Source organism: Sprattus sprattus, assembly GCF_963457725.1.
Source record: "Sprattus sprattus genome assembly, chromosome: 1".
Lineage (NCBI taxonomy): Eukaryota > Metazoa > Chordata > Actinopteri > Clupeiformes > Clupeidae > Sprattus > Sprattus sprattus.
Window position 1 is genome coordinate 39,667,790 of NC_137920.1, and position 21,337 is coordinate 39,689,126.

General features: G+C 45.2%; 1 protein-coding gene across 1 annotated transcript in view; it reads right to left on the reverse strand.

Annotated features, from left to right (window-relative positions):
* usp43a (ubiquitin specific peptidase 43a) overlaps positions 1 to 21,337 on the reverse strand; it is a gene marked incomplete at both ends in the record, with an annotated part of 84,264 nt that overhangs the window by 40,196 nt on the left and 22,731 nt on the right. The window contains one exon of the mRNA XM_080844184.1: positions 11,676 to 11,779. Coding sequence (XP_080700310.1) covers positions 11,676 to 11,779 — 104 coding nt within the window. The remainder of the gene's footprint in view (positions 1 to 11,675; positions 11,780 to 21,337) is intronic.

A 21,337-nucleotide genomic window follows, 5' to 3' on the forward strand; every position in this document is an offset into this window, starting at 1 on the left:
CACATTCCGCCACGTCCCACACCTGCATACCTGACAGCAGCTCTGTTGACAAAACAAGCTCTGGTCATTCCCACGTGGAACCTTGAAGGACATCAACCCCAAACTCAACCATGACAAAGTCTGCACCGTCTCCAGTCTCCCTAACCCCACAGGCACTTGAGGATAATGGGCCTGTTTGAAGACGGCTAGCAGACCCAGCGAGTCGGTCTCATCACAGACTAGTAGTGGCGTTGTGTCTCTATCCACGTCTCTCGTCTCTATAAATACCCAGGGACAGGTTCTCTCCCCTGCACCTTGTTGCTGTGTGGAGGCACCAGGGGAAGTGCACCCCTCTCTCTGTCAGCCCCATATAGAGATGCGCTTCATTATTGAGCAGGACGACACTGAAAATGCATTTGCCAACGCAATCAGAACACCTGCAGACCAGGGTGCGGTGCTTTAAGAGGAAAGAGAAAAAAAGGGCTTAAAAAGTCTGAAATATTTACAAGAATGGGGAATAATAGAGTATTAAATTGAATATTTCAGCAGGCGTTAAAAACAAGAATGTAGAAAAAAAGGGGTGGGTAGAGGGGAGTTGTGGAAGTCAAAGACAGAAACACTCGTAAAGAGCGAAATAAAGAAACGCATGAGTGAGGGAGAGAGAGGAATATGGCATCACAAGAAATAGTGATGTCTAAAAATAAGTGTGCTTGGCCTACCAATTTCCTTTCCCATATCGCCAAATATTGGTCATTTATGTCACACCGCCTTGAAGAGTAAGTGCCATTAATCCGCGGGTGCCGGAGGGTTCAGTATTGGTGTCATTAGGGCAGAGGGCAGGCACGGGGGGGGCAGTTAAACTGGGGGGATTGCATGTCAGAGCGAGGCTGCTGGACAGGAGATCAGTGGGGGATGAGCAGGGGCTTTAGCCACAGCCACACTGGGGGATTTAACAGCATGGGGGAGACGCAGCCAAGAGCCCAGCGTCAGCACCGCCAGCCAGGGGGTGGGACAGAGGACAGGAGGGGCACGGATGCAGAGAGGGGAGAATTGGAGGGAAGAGATGACAGGAGAGGGGGGACAGGAGAGGGAAGGGGAGAGAAGACAGGAGAGGGAAGGGGGGAGAGGTCATGAGAAAAGCAGGAGAGGGAAGGGGAGAGAAGACAGGAGAGGGAAGGGGAGAGAGGACAGGTGAGGGAAGGGGAGAGAGGACAGGAGAGGGAAGGGGAGAGAGGACAGGAGAGGGAAGGGGAGAGATGACAGGAGAGGGGGGGCAGGAGAGGGAAGGGGAGAGAGGACAGGAAAGAAGACAGGAGATGGAAGGGGAGAGAAGACAGGACAGGGAAGGGGAGAGAAGACAGGAGAGGGAAGGGGAGAGAAGACAGGACAGGGAAGGGGAGAGAAGACAGGAGAGGGAAGGGGAGAAAGGTCATGAGAGGGAAGGGGAGAGAGAACAGGAGATGGAAGGGGAGAGAAGACAGGACAGGGAAGGGGAGAGAAGACAGGAGAGGGAAGGGGATAGAGGACAGGAGAGGGAAGGGGATAGAGGACAGGAGAGGGAAGGGGAGAGAGGACAGGAGAGGGGGGACATGAGAGGTCATGAGAGAAGACAGGAGAGGGAAGGGGAGAGAAGACAGGACAGGGAAGGGGAGAGAAGACAGGAGAGGGGGGGCAGGAGAGGGAAGGGGAGAGAGGACAGGAAAGAAGACAGGAGATGGAAGGGGAGAGGATAGGAGAGGGAAAGGGAGAGAGGACATGAGAGTTGACAGGAGAGGGAAGGGGAGAGAAGACAGGAGAGGGAAGGGGAGAGAAGACAGCAGAGGGAAGGGGAGAGAAGACAGCAGAGGGAAGGGGAGAGAAGACAGCAGAGGGAAGGGGAGAGAAGACAGCAGAGGGAAGGGGAGAGAAGACAGCAGAGGGAAGGGGAGAGAAGACAGCAGAGGGAAGGGGAGAGAGGACAGGAGAGGGAAGGGGAGAGAGGACAGGAGAGGGAAGGGGAGAGAAGACAGGAGAGGGAAGGGGAGAGAAGACAGCAGAGGGAAGGGGAGAGAGGACAGGAGAGGGAAGGGGAGAGAAGACAGGACAGGGAAGGGGAGAGAAGACAGCAGAGGGAAGGGGAGAGAGGACAGGAGAGGGAAGGGGAGAGAAGACAGGACAGGGAAGGGGAGAGAAGACAGCATAGACGGATGTCAATAAATTAAAAACAACAGAAGACTTGAGCAGGCCAGACAGAGTGAGGATACTGTCACTGCTAAGCTAAGGGGGACTAGCGCTGCCTTCACCTGGGACTCTGAGCATTAGCAGTGAGGGACTAGCGCTGCCTTCACCTGGGACTCTGAGCATTAGCAGTGGGGGACTAGCGCTGCCTTCACCTGGGACTCATTAGCAGTGGGGGACTAGCGCTGCCTTCACCTGGGACTCATTAGCAGTGGGGGACTAGCGCTGCCTTCACCTGGGACTCATTAGTAGTGGGGGACTAGCGCTGCCTTCACCTGGGACTCATTAGCAGTGGGGGACTAGCGCTGCCTTCACCTGGGACTCATTAGCAGTGGGGGAAACCACAGCAGGATTTAATCCAACTGCCACAGAGAAAGTGCCAAAACTTACATGTTGCCAACTACAGTGTCAAAGAATGCAATGGAAAGTATTAAAGACTACATTACCCTCTGAAGTACTGTAGGTAATCTGTAGACTAACAGACCATCTGTTCACACTCGTCTAAATAGAGCAGACATATAAACACACACAGGTATGGAGCACATTGCGTGGCTTAGGCGTAACGCTTCAAGGAATTCTCAGAGCAATAAACTCTTTGTCTGTTAAGCCATCAGTTTAGTCAGATCACTCAACATGCGTGGGGAAACTCAACAACACATCAGGGATTTCAAACACAGACTCCTCTACGTCTCTCTCTCTCTCTCTTTTGACTCGAAATTCAGTTTCTAGACTCGCAACAGTCTTCAAAATGCCTATTTGAGTCACGTCACACCCTGATGCGCTCCCTCATGGTTGCTTAACCAGCGCTATGTGCTGTCACATACAAAGACATCGCTTAAAAGGCGGGGTTGTTGACAGCGCTGCATCCGGAGTGGATCATCTCAGCCATGGAGAGCGGTCGCACTGCCAGAAGGGCACATTAGTAGTCTGAACAGACACGGGCATGCCTCTCTACCAGTCTCCTGTCTGTTAACATTCACACCCGTCTCAAACCTTACATCACATACGATAAGGCTGTGTGTGTGTGTGTGTGTGTGTGTGTGTGTGTGTGTGTGTGTGTGTGTGTGTGTGTGTGTGTGTGTGTGTGTGTGTGTGTAAGAGAGAGACAGAGAGAGAGTAAGAGAGATTGTGAGAGTGTGTGTGTGAGAGAGAGAGAGGGGGAGAGAAGTGTGTGTGTGTGTGTGTGTGTGTAAGAAAGAGACAGAGAGAGAGTAAGAGAGATTGTGAGAGTGTGTGTGTGAGAGAGAGAGACGGGGAGAGAAGTGTGTGTGTGTATGTGTGTGTGTGTGTGTGTGTGTGTGTGTGTGTGTGTGTGTGTGTGTGTGTGTGTGTGTGTGTGTGTGTGTATGTGTATAGATCTCATTTCATCTGTTCTCCTGACAGTTTTTGAAAACCCTGAAGAGTGAAGGGGCTGAGTAGTTATGCAGAAGTTTCCAGAAGTAAGTCCTATAAAAGAGCAGCAGTGGCCTACCCTCTACACTAACACAGAGACCTTCACACACAGACACACAGACACACACACACACATACACACACACACAGCAGTGGCCTACCCTCTCCACCAACACTCCTTCACACTGAGGGCCTGATTTACTAACAGGATTGCGCCCATTTCTCGCGTAAAATAGCGGTCGTAAACATAAAACGGTACTTACTAAGGGGCCGCAGCGCATATTAACGCCTGTGGGGGAGGTAACGTGGAGGTGGGTGGTAACGTAGGCATGAGGCGCAATTTACGTGGGAGGAGACAAGGTAAGTGCGCCTAATGATGTCATGCGTGGTATTTACTAAACTGCCTGTCGAGCGCACGTCTCCAATTTGAAGGATAATTCTCCGCCTCATAAAAGCACGTCTTAACCAGTAAGCGCATTTTCACTGAGTCTGAATACGTTGATATGGCAGCAGTAATAAGAGCAAGGCGAAGACATAGACAGAGGCAGCGCACAGAAATAATTTTTTCAACTCGTATAACACTTTTTCAATTAAGCGAACCAGAAATCATTAGACGGTACAGGTTAACCAGCCACGCAATACTTCAATTACTGGACCAGATCAGAGACGACATCTAACCCTCCAACCGGAGATCACATTCCATTCAATCAGTTGGTAAACATTGCAAATATTGGCACCGGATCATTTCAAACAGTTATAGTATCAGCAGTTGATATATCTCAGCCTTCACAAATATTCACACAGGTACTCGAAGCATTGCTATGGCGCACTGGTCAATACATTTCCCCTGCCACAGCTGAAATTATAGACATCAAACAGGACTTTTTTTGAAATCGCAAACTTTCCGAACGTAATATGAACCATTGATTGCACCCACGTCCATATATATTGTAGTGAACCCATGTCCCTTGTAGAAATAATTAATCTCGCCATGTACACATCTATATTGTTATAATAGACAGTTTATGCATTAATGCCACCAATAGCATATTCTTTATAATCGTGTTCTTTTAAACATCTTGCTGTATGGCGGGCAGAACAACAATATAGCAGCACATTGAATCAGGTTCAGTGATTGAGCGAACATGAACCAATCTATCTCCAATTCGCTGAAGCTTCATTTTCTCTTCCTAAATAAATACCACGAAAAATGCGGAAAAACACCGTGCATTAATGTGCGAACGCAATGTTAGTAAATCAGGCCCTATATAGGGCGGAGTAAACACAGTTTGCCCAGCGCAGATCTGGTTTGATATATACCAAGTAAAATGCGCAAAAACACAGTGCGTTAATTTGCGAACGCAGATAAAGAAGCGCTCGCATATTAGTAAATCAGGCCCTAAATCAATAAGATTTCACTTCAAACTTGCATAATGGTGTTTTCCTGTCTGAGACGATGAGGGTTATTCAGAAGCGGCTGTGGGGTGAGGGACTCCCAGAACCAAACAGAAAGAGGGTTCCCCATCACACTTACAGCTACCAGAACCATGAGGGTTCCCCATCACACTTACAGCTACCAGAACCATGAGGGTTCCCCATCACACTTACAGCTACCAGAACCATGAGGGTTCCCCATCACCCTTGCAGCTTCCAGAGCCATGAGGGTTCCCTATCACACTTACAGCTACCAGAACCATGAGGGTTCCCTATCACACTTACAGCTACCAGAACCATGAGGGTTCCCTATCACACTTGCAGCTACCAGAACCATGAGGGTTCCCCATCACACTTACAGCTACCAGAACCATGAGGGTTCCCTATCACACTTGCAGCTACCAGAACCATGAGGGTTCCCTATCACACTTACAGCTACCAGAACCCTGAGGGTTCCCTATCACACTTACAGCTACCAGAACTATGAGGGTTCCCTATCACACTTACAGCTACCAGAACCATGAGGGTTCACTTTCAGTATAGAGAAATGTTAATTGTTAAGTTAATTTAAATTCTTTAAACTCATTTATTATATTGAAAACACACACACTTCTGGGTGTCTCACACCACAGAATATATATATATATATATATATATATATATATATATATATATATATATATTTAGGTTACATTAATTACACTGGCATTGTACTGTCAACTCTGTCTACATGTATAGCAATCATGTGTAACCCTTTCATAATTACAATGCAATGCTTTGTGCTGTAGATGTATTGAAGATGGCCCCTAGAGTCTCTACAGTGGAGAAACTACATTATTCTTTTACATTAACATCACAGATTACTATTGCAGTATATTTGTGAATATATATCAATTCATATTTAATTCACACAACTTTGTACCGAAAACTTGTTTAAAAACTTCTGTCCTCTGTGAGCAAACATGAATCTGCTGCCCATGTTCTGAGTTCTCTGTTGGCATGTTGCGCCCTGAGAGATATTTAACCGTATTTCACAGGTCACCAGACACACTTGCCTTTGCCCTTCTCTAACTGGTTGACATGTTGCGTGAGAAAAGACTCACTAATTTCACTTGTCATTCACCGGGATCCTCGTTTGGTGCATGACTGCACATGAGTGTGTCCGACGATAAGGCTGGACCTCCGACCAAGGACAAACACTAGGGGGAAAATTGGAGGAAAGCTCTAACCAGGTCCCCTATCTCCTTCAATTCTCAACGCTGTAGCTGCCAAATGTGAGGACCCTGCCTGATGTGAGGCCGCCAATAGGATGTCTAGAGTCCGCCGCTGCCTGATGTGAGTCCGCATGCGCAAACACAAACGGTTTACGGCAGAAGGCTCAGGAGCAAACTATCCAAGACGTGCATTCTCATACATGGTTTAATATCAACGTATCTGGCTTCTCTTAACGCATAATGTAGGTTTATTTAACGTAGTGTTTTATAATTTTGTCAAAGTTTACAGCATAAGGCTCAGTGTCAACATATGGGGCTATGTTGTATTACTGTTACTAGTAGGCTAATGAATGCACTGCTTAACTAATAATTCAATAAACATGAAGCTTAACATCATAAACCTTGGTGGATTTCAAACGTAAACAAATGCGCTTGTCATTCCACTTCATGCTGTAGCCTACACCACCAGCATTACCTGGCTCGTTGTACTACAATAGTGTCGCAAAGTTTGCGCATGCGGCCTCACATCAGGCAGGTCCTCACATTTGGCAGCTACAAACGCAATGCCTGACAAAACCCTGAGAAGATGGCAGACTTCCATTCTGCTGCAGTGGCTGAGACATCCAGAAGTGTGTGTGTTTTTCTGTGGTGTGAGACATCCCGAAGTGTGTGTGTTTTTCTGTGGTGTGAGACATCCCGAAGTGTGTGTTTTTCTCGGTGGTGTGTCTGTCAGGGAATGATAGGACTCAAGGAGAAGCGCAAACGATGCACTACAAAGCTAATTGGAGGCATCTGTGTTGTCTTGCAGGCAGTCCTGCCATGTTACTTTAATATGGGCCTCTTAAGCTGGTTTCAAAAGGTATCGACACATGAATATGCCAACAACGAAACTGAACTAAAAAAATGAAGGACGACAAAGTACTTCAAGTCTAGACGTCTCTCCGGTTCTTTAGTATACACAATCGTTTATCTTGTTATCTAGGCTAAATTGTGTGCAATTCTCTCCCAACAAAGAAGGCTTAATGTTACGTGTTGTACGTTTGCATCGGTCCAAGAGGAAGGTCTACTGAGTGCCTGGGTTCTACTGAGGTCCATCTGGAGTGGAGAGATATTATGCACAGAAGTCTTTGTGGCTGTGATTACGGCTGTTCCCCCTTCTCGATCTAAGGCCCTTGACAGCCGCGGCACCGGAGCAATCACGGTCCAATGCATTCCGTAGGTGGAACCGATTTCCTTCCACAAAAGGCAGAGTGTCTAGCTATCATCTTGGACCAGGCGGCACCGCTGTCCATCCCAGCATGGGTCCTTCAAACCAGGGAATCATTATTTTCACAGAGACATAAATAAAAACTTGGCGCAAAAGAAAAGAAAAGGTTGCCAAAGTCGAATCACAATCAACTAGGCCAGGCCAAGCAAAGCCAGTGTTGTGTCTGGGACGCAGAGCACTAGAGCACTGCATTAACAACCAGGCCTTCAATGACCAATTGTGATGACTTAAGGTCTGGTTTGCTGACAGCACTTAAACAATGGGCAAGCCCAGGACACACACACACCAACCAAGGACACACACACCAAACCAATCAAAACACATGTCCATTTGTTTTGCAGTCCACAGCCACCAACCCAATCACAACACCTGTCCATTTGTTTTGCAGTCCACAGCCACCACCCACTCCCATCCAGCCAGGCCAGGCAGATCAACAAGCAGCCAACGCTATCTGGGAGACAAATTAAAAGGCCTCACAATTAGCCTGAATAGTGGTGAGGCAGGGTAATCGGGCCATTGTTTGTTTGGCCATGCAGACGCTCAAGGTTAGATAAACTGAACCATTAGAGGGGTAATTGCCTGGCCCAGTAGAGGGAGGGGAGGCAATAGAGGGGGGGGGGGGAGAGCAAAGCAGCCCTGAGACTCTCTGTGAAACTCCTCCTGGTACTCTGGAAAAGGCCTCCTCTCAGGGGACGGATGGTACTTGAGAGCTATGGACTGTTTGTGGCCTTGACTGTAGCAGTTGAACTGGGTGAGCACAACGTTTGAAAACTCTCAACAAGGAGAGGAACACAACACACCCACAAACAAATCTGGTTACAGAAAACTATGACATACTGTACCTCTGGAGTTTAAACAACTTCTGCATAATCCTTCAGCAGACAAGTGAAATAGGTTATTCTTCCAGTCCTCTGCATCCAAAATTAAAGTAATACAATCCACACAAACAACCGCACATATGGTTTATCTCTATTGCGCAGAGGGAAAAAAAGCTAAGACTGTTTGTCTTTAATCGCTAACAATTATTCAAAGCAGACAACACAGCCAGCCAACCAGCCAGAGGGAGTCTAGGAAAGATATAAAAAGAACAAGTGCAGAAAGAGAGGAAGAAACAGACCAGAGAAAAATAAATGAAGACAAAGAAAGTGAGTCCTTGTATGCCGCTCTACAATTAGAGAAAGATTCCAAGAAGAATATTGAACTCAGACAGCATAGATGCAAATTCCTTTTATGAGTTTGTTTAATCAGGCTGAACCTGTCTTCATGGGCTGTTAGCTGTAAATACAGAGTCTACATGATTGCTCACCCCACTGAGAATAATGTCTGTACGGTGGCAATAATCAGATTAGCGTGTTTGGAAAGAAGCACATAGTCACTCTTTGGACAAAGAACATATCTGTGAATGTGATGAATGTTTGACAGCTGAGAGTCTGACTGCTTGGACTAGATACAAACATGGAAAAGCAGCATGATATCCAAGCTGACAGTCCCTTCCTGATCTACTCAGAGGAGTATGCATGGTCTACACTTTCATCTTCACAACTGTAGAAGAAAGATGGGGGAGAAGAGAGGAGAGAGGAGAGGGGTGAGAGGAGAGAAGTGAGAGGAGAGAAGGGACAGGAGAGAGGATAGAAGAGAGGAGAGCGGAGCGAGAAGAGAAGATAGAGGAGAGAGAAGAGAGGAGAGAAGAGAGAAGAGAGAGGAGTCACCCTCCAACAATCAGTGAATCTCAAACAGGCAGCCTGCGCTCCAGAAAGTGCTTGGCTGTGCTGCGTGTAGCTTATTAGTCTAAGAAGTAACTACAGTACATGTGTTGGACATAAGGACGGCAATTACAGACATCTGCTGCTCCTTCTGACAGTTCAGCTGTTCAGCAGAGAAAACAAGAGGAAAATGACAAGGAGGAAAAACAAAGAGGACCAAGTGTTAGAATCACTTTACAGTAGAACAAGCTGATTCCTTGTGATTCCGCAGACGTGTACTTATGCCAAAAGAGCGGTAATTAGACAGCAGCGGCACTTGTGAAAGCTCCGTCAACAATCCGCCTCCTGTGGTGCGTTCTTCCGCTCGCACGGCTCCGAGTCTGGGGGACATCTGCTTGAGGGAGGCGGCACGTGTTCGCACACCGCGCCCGAGCTGTCAGACACGCCCGTGCGCCTGGAGGACGTACCTACCTACCTGCCTGCACACACACTTCGTCTCTGCCTCGGGAAACTTCCAGAGATGCAGTGGCGTCTCACACATTTAGATGGGGAGTCACGTCAAGATGCAGTGGGACAAGGTCAGACCAAAAGGGACGAAGGGATAAGACCAAACACCCAAAGTCACCTTGTGAATAATCCACCTAGCCAGGCATTTGATTACTTGAAAAATCACCTTGATGAATGCGATTTTATGACTACATCATTAGCACTTAATTTTAAGATAACAGGTTGAATAATTTGCAAACTACAGTCTCTTAAAGAAGCCTCATAGTACCACTGTAGGACTGGCCACAGTTCTTTTCATCATTTTGAAGAGTAGTATACGGAGAGACACTCACATCTGGACAAAATGAGACGGCTTCCATCTCACTCCATTGTTCATTTTATTACTCTTTTAGGCAGACTACGCTCTCAGAATGTAAAAAGGCTTTTTAAGGTTTTTTTTATCAAGGCCTGAGCAATTATAAAATTTGCACCTAATGCAGAGCAGACTTTATCAGGAGGTGTGCTTATTAGTTTGAGAGGAGAGGATGATTAAGGGTGCTGCTGGTTGCTATTGATTTTACAGTCAGGTAATTACTAATTACTCACCTGTCTCTTGCGCTAATGCAGCCTTTCATACAGAAAGCGTACAAAAAGGCCTTTAGAACAGAAAATCAACTCCACTTCATACACAAAAGACCATGTTGAACTGTGTCAGGGCCATACTCAAATGATGGAGTATTAATATGTCACTGGACATTCAAGATAGTCTCTAGTATGTGCATTCATCCTGAGCAAGCTTCAAGGAGTTTGCTTCTTCCTCTGTCATCACAAGCTCCTGATATTATATTACCCTGCCCTGCAAGAGCACGTCACTCATTATATGACAAGTGTTTTGAGAATCCTTAAATAAACAGGTTAACCCTGTAGAAAATCACTGTCAACAAAGTAGGATGAGATATGTGACTGAATGTCTCTCACACAACAGCAAAGCGTGAGAAGATCGTATTTGTTTCATTTAGATGTTTTGTTTCGACACGGGGTGTCAAATATCAGGAATGTGACTTCCTTGTTGACAACAGTGGTGAGATGGAAACAGAACTATTAACTGTTAAATAAAGTTTAGTTATGAAAAACAACTGATATCTAAGACAGATGCTTAACTTGGCTGATGTTTGTGCAATTTGTTTCAGTTCCCTTGTGTGCCTATGTCCATCTTCTCCCCCTGAAATCCTCCAAGCTGCCTAGTGGGTTGCGACCAACTGGTGGCTGAAAGGTTGTCCCTGGGCCGACTGATAGACTGTACAGGTCGACCATAGTGAAAAAACAGGAATGAAAAAGGTGCTAAAAAAAGAAAATCCTGCTGAGAGTGACTAGCAGCACCTAGCCTCTTTCAGCCGTATGGGACATGTTTCTGTCTGTCTCTGAGATAAACATGTTACTGTCTCTGAGATAAACACTGGAGGAGGACGAGAACTGAGACAAACAGGAGAAATGCTCACAAATTGCTGACCCAGTTTTCAGGGCAACAGATTCTAAACATAAAGTACCAAGGAGAGCAAACACATTTACCTATCTGGAGTTTTTTTTGGCTTGTTCTTCAGAGTAATGTGTCTTAAATCTGCTGATATCCAACTGGACTCATACTCATAAGCCCAAACAACTCTAATCGTAAGAGTAAGCTGCCTCCATGAGACAAAGCAGTCCATTTAAATGAGATGCCTCTGATTTAAATACATGCCACTTCGCCTAGCCGCTGACATTCTGTTGCCATGACAACAGCACCTTTCAGCCATGCTGATGCTAAATACCCAGAAACCATTCCAGACCAGAGGTGTGTACACATGTCCACGCGTGATTGGGTTAATAACACTTTTAAATACAAAGATAACTAGAATAGGGTTAACAGGGTAAATCTGAATCACTAGCCATCATCAGAACATAGAAAGAGCTTGTATACCCGTGGTAAGGGGCTGTGTTTCTTACCTGTACTGGGCCTGGAAGTGTTCCTGCACAAAGCTGTAGCGTGTCCCTGGCTGCTGTGTGTTCACGGGACCAGTTGGAGCGATGGTCTCTGCTCCCGCTTGAACCTGTTCAAGGGAACACAGAAAAGGTATCCGTAGAATTACAGATCAAAGAAATAATAACCTTTGCTACACTGAGTTTTAGTGCAGGGACAAAACCAAAACATGCAATAAAATGTGGGAAATTGCCAGGCTAGGTGTATTATTTTCTCAGCTTTCCAGATAAGTAATGTGCCCAGACAATGATGTCCTGTGCTGAAAAACACAGTATTTCCATTAAGCTACAGACACGTAATAGCAATGGAACTACAGATAATAGTTTGTTGTGCAGCCAGGTGTGGGGACCTCTGTTCAACACAGAATAGAGTAATTCCTACTCATTATTCTTATTCCACAGTGTAATTGACGTCTCATATACCCAATTTTCCCAAAGTAGTTATTACTTCTTCTGGTGGAGGAAGAGATAAAAAAGAGAGAGAAGAGAGAGAAGGGGATTGCATCATCACACCTGACTGGTTATTGCCCAAAAAATATCCAGATGAGGTATAACTCTCGCTGTACAGGACTGCACAATGGTGCTCTTAATGCAGTCCCAGAGAGGCGGGAGAGCAAACATTGAAGTAAAACCCAATAATTAGACAATTTCCAAATGATATCCTTCAGAAATATTGACCTATATGGAACATAGTTGTTATACAATATAGCTGTTATACAAGAAACATCATTATCATGCTTTTTGAGTGCCATAATAAAAGCCTTTGAAAAAGCTTTATCCAAAAAGAGCAGGCAGGTGGACATAATAAAAAGGCCCATTGACCAAAAGAGGATATCAGGAATGTGACTTCCCTTTTGACAACAGTGGAGAGATTGAAACAGAACTAGTAACCGTTAGTACTAGTAACTAGTAACATTGACAAAAAGAGGATTTCACAAAGAAAAGACAAATCACAGAGACATAACGGTTTCAGAGAATATCAGTTTTACCTTGCATCAACTAACTGGGAAATGTACACATCAGAACGATGGTTTGAATTGATGAGGTGCTCAAACAGGATTATATCAGGCTAAAAGAATGAAATAATCTAAAAATCTTCAAATACAGAATGAAGAAAGTCAACTATTGTTTCATTCTTTTCAAACAGCTGGGAACAGTGTAATTGAAGTCATGCATATGAGCTGAAAAGGGAAATGGTGCTGCTGATGAGCTGATGAGGATATGGTATCCTTGCGCTTCTTCAAAAGAGCCTGTAGTGTTATCTTAGGGAGAAACTTCTCCACCGCTCTGTCTGTCTTGTAAATCTATATTTCCACAGTGGTCCAAAGAAGACAGTGGTACTAAAAAAGACAAACTGTCAGCAGATCTCTTCAAAATGTTTAAATGAGATTGATTCACTGTGTCCACCACACTACCAGGTAGTGTTCCATAGAGGAATCCAGCTGTAAGTGAGTAAAAACGCCTAGTTTATTTTTTAATCTCCATTACAAGACATTTGTTAACAGATCATGTCTCTAACAGATGCTAGGAGATCATGCCTCATCAAACCACAGATCATTGATTATACTGCATTGCTCTTGGTTAACTGGAGTACTGAAATACACATCTGCTCCTCTAAGAGTAAAACTGAATGAATGCATATAATGAGTTTGATGCACCCTGCCAAACAGATGTAGAGCAGAGCTCCATATAAATCGGAGAAGTCTGACACACTAGCCTCGTCAAACATGGAAAACTGTCAAATTATAGAGTGGAGGTGATATATATGCCAACTGCCTTTACATCTTATTCCTTGCAGTGACTTTTTTTGCTGTTCACTGAGGTGCCACGATTCTGCCCTCTGCCTGCTCCATATTTCATGCCTGGAATCAATAGTGGGCGTGCAACATGACCCAGCGCCACTGTATCTATTTACCTTCCTGAGTAATAACACAGTCTTGGGCCTGAGAAACATCTAATGTATCGAGAGAGACTTGACAGACCCCCCCCCCCCTGTTTATCTTGATCTCACCATCTAGCTGCTGGGGCCAGAGGGCACGTAGCATCTCAATCATATGCTAAAGACACATCCAGACAGAAATAGACCCAAAATACACAGGCTCTGCACATATATTTATATACATATGTGAATATGATTCCTCTCAGGGAAAACAGAGCTGTGCGCAGCCTTGGCAGGTCATAGGAATGACTTCTTGGAGCTGACTTTTTTTTTTTAGGTAATTTCCCAGCAGACACCAAAGCAACAGCCCTGCTACCTCGAGGACAACATATCAATCCTTTCTGGCAGAGGAGCAGTGTGTGTGTAGGTGGCTCGGCTGCCATTTGAGATACCCTACCCTGCAGCGCCATTTAAGAGTATTTCCCTCTTAAATTGCTGTGGATAGTTTTGGAGTCCCAGTGAGAGATTTTCAAATTGAAAGTGGATTCATCATCATCTAGGGACCTGAGTGGAGCGCCGAGGGAGTTGTGTCTGTCTGTCTGTCTGTCTGTCTGTCTCCTTTTCTAGTTTTTCCATTATTCATCCCCCTCTCCAAACTGTTGGTCCCTGTAACATAACTGAATAGTGTATCATTTCCAGCCTAACAATAGAGGTATGCCCTCAGCTTGACTTGTGTCCAGTACTGAGAGGCATATTGCAGTCATTAGAGATTAAAGCAAGCGTATAACACGTCTCTCCATTTGGAGTGTGTGTGAGTGTGTGTCTGTGTGTTTTCAATTACTGTGTACTTTAAAACAACTCAGCCTGAAGCTTACTTTGTACGCTTGAGTGGACCAAATTACAATGCACTGCAAAAACCTTCACACTAAACCAGAAGTTCTTAACCTTTATAGTACCTCGGTGGCCACCATTCAGCCCAGCCTCTGATAGTACATCTCAAAGCTTTTGATGTACGAAGTAACCAATATTTATAAAACCTTTATGGATGTGAGAAGTTCAAATGCCAAAGATGGAGTTCTCCATGTCTCTTTCAGGTTGTTTGACCTGGATTCCCAAAGCTATTTTTACTGGTTTTCCATCATACTCTCATATGGCACTTCATGCTTGAGGGGGTCAAGAAAGTCCATTACCGCTTGGCCATACAAGATGTGTGCTTTATTTCCTAAATGATAGATGTAGGCACACAGCAAAACTCTGAACACTTAGTCAAAAGTTTGAGAAAAAGTGTTGAGAGAAAGCAGACAGATATACAATAGACTACTTTGAAGAACATGCCAATTCTTATCAGTTTAGACAGAATGGAAATGAGTATGTGGTGATTGTTTTTGTCAATTTCATCTCCATCTTCATTTCGTCAGACAGGCATGTGTTTCTATTTTTGAAGACATGAATTATCTTTACAGTTACAAAATAATGAGATATTATTCAAATGGTAGATTCCTCTTCAATGAGATGATGGAACAACTACTGCTATTCAGTATGTAATATGACCCCCATAAATTAAGAGAATGAGGGAGAATTAATTTAAATTTTGATATTTAATGTTATCTTGAATGATTACCTTTCTGGCAACAATAGACTAACAATAGACTGTGAGTGACTAAAAGTCAGAAGAGGAAAGAAGAGGAAAGAGACAAACGAAGAAGAAGAAGAAAAACTTAGACAATCACTTTATGACCACCGGTCATAATAATAAGTGCACAGACTCCTTACAAATTAGTTTTTCCTCAACTGGAAAAGCAATTTCCATGAGCCAAGTAAGGTTTTTTTTCATTTACCCAATGAATTCCCATACCCAGCAGTTTCTTGCTGTACTTAAACAATGAAAGATTAAACATTGAAATACCACTTCAACATTGGCTGAGGATTAACGCAGAATGCTATAGCTATTAGCAACGGCTGAGTGTGGAAATAAAGAAGTGAAAAAAAAGGTTGATTTCCAGCTGAGAAAGTGAGTGGTGTTGCTCAGATGGATTTCAAATCAAGACTCCATTATAATGCAACAGCACAGTTCAGTTCTCATCTGAGTCCCATTAGCCTTTTGGATTTGTCAGGGCGGATGTATTAATGTCTGTGTTTTATTTATTAAAACAATTATCAATTCATGTCCCATTGACTCCTATAATACTACAGTAAGGGGGAGCTTGCTCCACACTGGTACCCTGGACTGTAGTCTACATTTACCACAACGACATGAGGAAAAAGTAATTGATTTGCATGAGCTAAAATGAAAAGTTTATCATGAGGGACTGTCAGATGAGGGTTGTTTTTGGGGGGAGGGAGGGGAGGGGGGGTGGCATTCAAAATAAGAGGTAGGACGTTACATCCAGCCCAATCTGAATACAGATCACTCCTCAGCAAGTTCTGATACGTCTCTTTTAATGATGAAGGTCTGTCTGGTGCTCAGGTAGGTAGAGGTTATCGTCAAAGTGCAGAAAAACTGATGCTGAAGCCGTAAGGCGCGGAGAGCCAAATAGCACATTTACATTGAGAAAGCCGACAGTTCTCAGTCCTCCATGTTCCCTTCAGTATCATGTGAAACGGAGAGCTTGTTTATGGGTAGAAAGGCTGGTGGGGAGAGTAATATAAAATGGCAGCTCAGTCAAGCTGCCTTGGCTCAGGAAGACTTACCTCTTTCCCTATTCATAACAGATCTATAACAGTGGGTTTTTTGGCGGCACTCTTGAAAAAAGCACCTTCTCATAAGTAGGTCAAAAGGCACTTAGCTGGACCTTAGAACAAAGAACAGATGCCTTCACTGAGTGTATGAGGCACTGGGCTGTTTCCATCTAGTTTCTCTCCCCCTGCAGCCCTGGAGAAGAATGAATACAGCCTGATTGTTTTTTTTTCTCTTCTGTGCCATTGTCAGCATGCCGTGGCCAAAAATAGACGTGGCTAGCAGGAATAATGTGAATACTGATACATGAGAAGCACACTGCTGCTAAGCTGTTGAATTGTCACATTGTGTGAGATCCAAAAATGCAGAAGGGCCAGAAGATGCCTCCTCATTTAGGTCCCCGGGTGCACCGGGGGGCATTAACACCCAAATGCTCTCCAGGCACTGATGCCAAGGCTGCCGTGGGTTAGATAACATAAATATGGGCACGCAGTCAAGGATTCCACACACACACACCGTAGACAGACCTTACTTCTGTACGGTTACATGAGGCATGATGATGCAATTACATTTGTTTTCTTTGGTGTCTGAATCTGAAAATAAATTGGATTATAAAAGAAGGTAAAAAAAATGCAGTATACATGTATACGTATAAGTGTACTCCTCATGTTATTGTGATCACATTATGGCTGTATTGAGAAGACAATACACGGGTGTCTCTGTAGGGTAGATCTCAGGCAATAATATCAGAGTGAGTCGCCGCCTTTGAAATATGTGCTCCTGCTCACCTCTCCAGCCAGCCCTGGCTACGGGCACAAACACTGCAAGAGGTCAAACAGATCCATATCAGTATGATCAGCAACAAAAGGGAATAGCGAGGCCCTCACAGGGACTCCTGGGTATTGGGTATCAGAACATCCCCTTCCAGAGGATGGCACGGCTCAAGGACACACCCCGCCAGCGGAGGTCGGGCCTCAACAAAAGAGAACATCCATTTGCGCAATGCTTAGATAATACACCAGAGTCACCAGGGCTGGGCTGGGCCAGACAACTAAGGGTTTCTGGGTGTGGGCTCAATATTCTCAGATTGGATTGGGACAGTTTGCTCTCTGCATCAGACCCCTTTGGAAAGTCCCATTGACATTGAGGGATATACTGTGCTTACTCTATCTGTCCTGTGCAGCAGTTCTAACACAAATCACTCATCATTATCACTGACTTTCAAACAGGACTGACTATTGCTTAAAGCAGAGTATCAACAACAATAATGTTGAGAGACAGCCCCATATCCTGTCACACAGAGAGTAAAGAGGCTGTTTAACAACAGCTACAAATTATGCCATATAAAAGGCAAAGGCTCTTGCCAATCCATCATAGTCCTTTATGGCTCTGGCTCAGGAAATCTTAACACTGGAACGCCATGTCCCTCTTAAAGACCCTCTGTCCAGTGCCAGCTTATGGGCCTGCAGTGAGTCTCCAGAAATAGTGCCTCGACGGCGGGGGAGCTGAGCGAACATCGCCCTGCCAGAGCCCTGGAAGCTCCACGTCTGTGTGCGCGTCCATGGTGACACACGGGGCCACTGTTCTACCATATGCTTAACACTGACCTATAAAACTCTGACAGGCTGTTCGCAGGCCGCCTTGGGTCTGCTGCTATGGCTAGCGCCTCAATCATACGTCTGGAATTGCTTTAAGCCAAGCTGCTCGTCTTGATGGGGGAAAAAAGGTTGTGCTCAATTGAATATTTACTGATTATTCAATTTTATTATTTTTTATTATTAAACATCTTTTAAGCGTTTGGGTGTAGTTGCAGCTTGTTTCGTATTTTGAAAAGGAGGATCCTGAAGACCAAACCACACCCATGAGAGTTTCATAGATGGTTTCAAATAATCAAAAGGTAGGTAGTGCGTTGGACAGTATGTTAGTTCATAATTCGTCATTAATTGGTTCATTAGCTTGGCAGAGAGAGCTTGTGCTAATTGAATGTATACCCTCCACTCTACAGTGAGGTACTTTGAATAAAAGTGTGCTAAATTACTTCACACACTGCAAACTGTTGAGCACCTGGGCATATTGTAGCCTGGCCATTACCAGCCTGTGACTCCATTTTTTTCCGTCAGTCAGTCTGGCCTAACCCCGTTCATTTTCGTTTCCGAGATGGGCGGGTGCTTAGCTTGAGGTTTAAAATCATTGGAGTTCCCTTAACCAATCAGCAACGTTTGGTAAGCATTCGGTAGATTAAACTCTTCCCAAAGCCAGTTGGGAGAAGAGCTACGACGTCCTTTCCATTCATAAAACTTACAAGACAATACTCTTGTTCTCCTTTTAATTTTCTGATGTTCTCGAGAGTTGAGACAACTTTCCCGATAGCTTTTCGTGTCTCTTCCTCCAAGGTGAGTTTTGCGTCACAGCTCTGAACTGTTCGCTGATTGGTGCGGTTGGATTTTGAGTCCTGGAGACGATTGTCAACGGGGTTGGGCCAGACTGAGTATGAGCTTGAAATCATTTCACGCGGAAATACGTAGGCTGGTGTCACCAGGCTAGGCATATTGTGCCCTTTTCACCAAATCCAGATGACTTGCCTGAGTGCTCGGGAACCAGTGTTTAATTAAGTTCAGCTGTCATTATGGTCTCGCAAAGAGGGAAATTAGTCAAAATTAATCCTAGGTGTTACATTTGTTAAAATATTTAAGAAGGTCTAAGAAGGCTCTGAGTTTGTACAAAAAAAAATGCCCTCAGGATGTAATACAGATCATGGCTACACAGGTGAATTATGACAGAAAATAGCCTGGGTAGGTTCTCCATTATGAGTAACTTTGTTTTGTTTAAAATCCTTGCAGATCTTTATGCTACCTCTAGGAATCTAGGTGTAATCAGCCCTGGCCTCCAGTTAGCGATCAGCAGACCTCTCTCTGAGGAAGGGTAGCCATGTAGCTTCAGTGGGTTTGATGTAATCTACACACAGTAGACTTATTGTGCCTCCACTATCTAAAACTAAATCTTTTTTTCTAGCCCTCTGACTTCTATCATACTCAATATATCCTCGTGATGGTATGAACTAGAAAACCAAAGAGAAGCGATCGGATGAAAGATAAACAAAAGAATGACGAAATCATTTTAAATATTTAATGTGATATCTGTCCAATACCTCTGGGTTTATAGGTATTCTTGGCCTTTCACTTGCAGGCATGAACCAATGGCAAATGTATATTAGAATCTGCCATTTTTCTCCACCGTATTTTAATATCGCTGTGTTTACACAACTTAATTAAATCATGCTGTCATGGTGGTCAAAAAAAACAAAGCAGGATTGTTACCAAGTTCAGCAAAAGGGTGAGCTGGCAGAAAAGAATGAAAAACCTCGGCAGATACCACATTATTTTCATCACCGTGAGGCTCCATTTTATATGCGTATCATTCCCCCTCAACTTGCACAAGACAAGAAAGCAGGAGCATGAACAGAGAGGAAACTGCAGTTTGGAGAAGAGCAGGGGCATTACCCAGAGTACACCGGGAGAGTTACGAGAAGAGCAGGGGCATTACCCAGAGTACACCGGGAGAGTTACGAGAAGAGCAGGGGAATTACCCAGAGTACACCGGGAGAGTTACGAGAAGAGCAGGGGCATTACCCAGAGTACACCGGGAGAGTTACGAGAAGAGCAGGGGCATTACCCAGAGTACACCGGGAGAGTTACGAGAAGAGCAGGGGCATTACCCAGAGTACACCGGGAGAGTTACGAGAAGAGCAGGGGCATTACCCAGAGTACACCGGGAGAGTTACGAGAAGAGCAGGGGCATTACCCAGAGTACACCGGGAGAGTTACGAGAAGAGCAGGGGCATTACCCAGAGTACACCGGGAGAGTTACGAGAAGAGCAGGGGCATTACCCAGAGTACACCGGGAGAGATACGAGCCCTTCAGTGTAGCATTACTGAAAAGGCTTAGGGGGTATTCAAATGGGGTGACCTCAAGACTCCGTGCACTTTTGAGAGTGCTTACCGATGATATGTGAGCTAGCTGCCCCGTTTCTTTACTCCCCCAGCAGCCTGCACAGTTCTTCTGCTAATGAACTGGTTTCATGTCTACTTCTCTGTTTTGCTACCCGGGTGGTGGAAGAAATCAACAGGCTTGACACGGCCGTGCCTGGAAGTGAAAGGAAAGGCAGGTCAGCAGGAACGGAGGGCTGGAGGGGGAGAGGAGGGGAGGGGAGTGGAGTGGAGGGGAGGGGAGGGGGGAGTTGAAACGCTAGCCCTGCAGTAAACCGGCTGACTCACCCCGATCCTTTCAGTGGCGGATAGCGACTGCTAATGCAGCCCATTCAGCGCAGGCTTACAGTATCACCTCATCATCGGTCAGGGGTGACTGGGTAGGTTGGAGGGGGTGGGTGGGTGGGTGTTGGTCCCGGGGCATTCTTCTCTGACAGCCCTCTCTCTGTCTTTGTCTTGGCGACAGCGCCAACTCCTATGTGTGGAGACCAGCCAGTCCACTCCACTGCTGTGTGTCCCCCCCATCACGTCACACTCACACACACAAAAGAAGCCTGGGATCAAGGGAAGCTTTGTGACGTTCTCGAGTGATGTAATTCATTTTGTTTTGGTTTCTTCTCTGTTTGGACAGTGTGATGCGTTCCCTCTCGCTCATGTCTTTGTCTTCGTTTGAACACCCGCATTGTCTTCTAGACCTCCTCAAGCCCTGAGAGACCCCTTGTCTGACACTGTTGTCCCATGCTGGCCTTTTCACCATCCTGGAAGGTGCATGTATGTATGTCGTCACTGCCACAGCAGAGGGCAAAAAAAAGTCTGTGTCCCGTTTCTATGGCAATGGTGGCTGGAGCGATGCGAGGAGAGGAGAGGAGAGGAAAGGAAAGGAAATGGCCCGCCACAGACAAGAGCTGCTGGCAGCGATGCCACAGATCTGCCTTGGCAGCAGAGAGATGGAGGAGGGGAGCATTCCATTTCACTGGCTGCCGATGTTTATTTGGAGTCAAATATTAATTTGAGAAATAAATTAGCCTGGTCTGGAGTAGGAGGGGGACCCAGAATGAAGGAGAGATAGAGAGAGAGAGATAGAGCG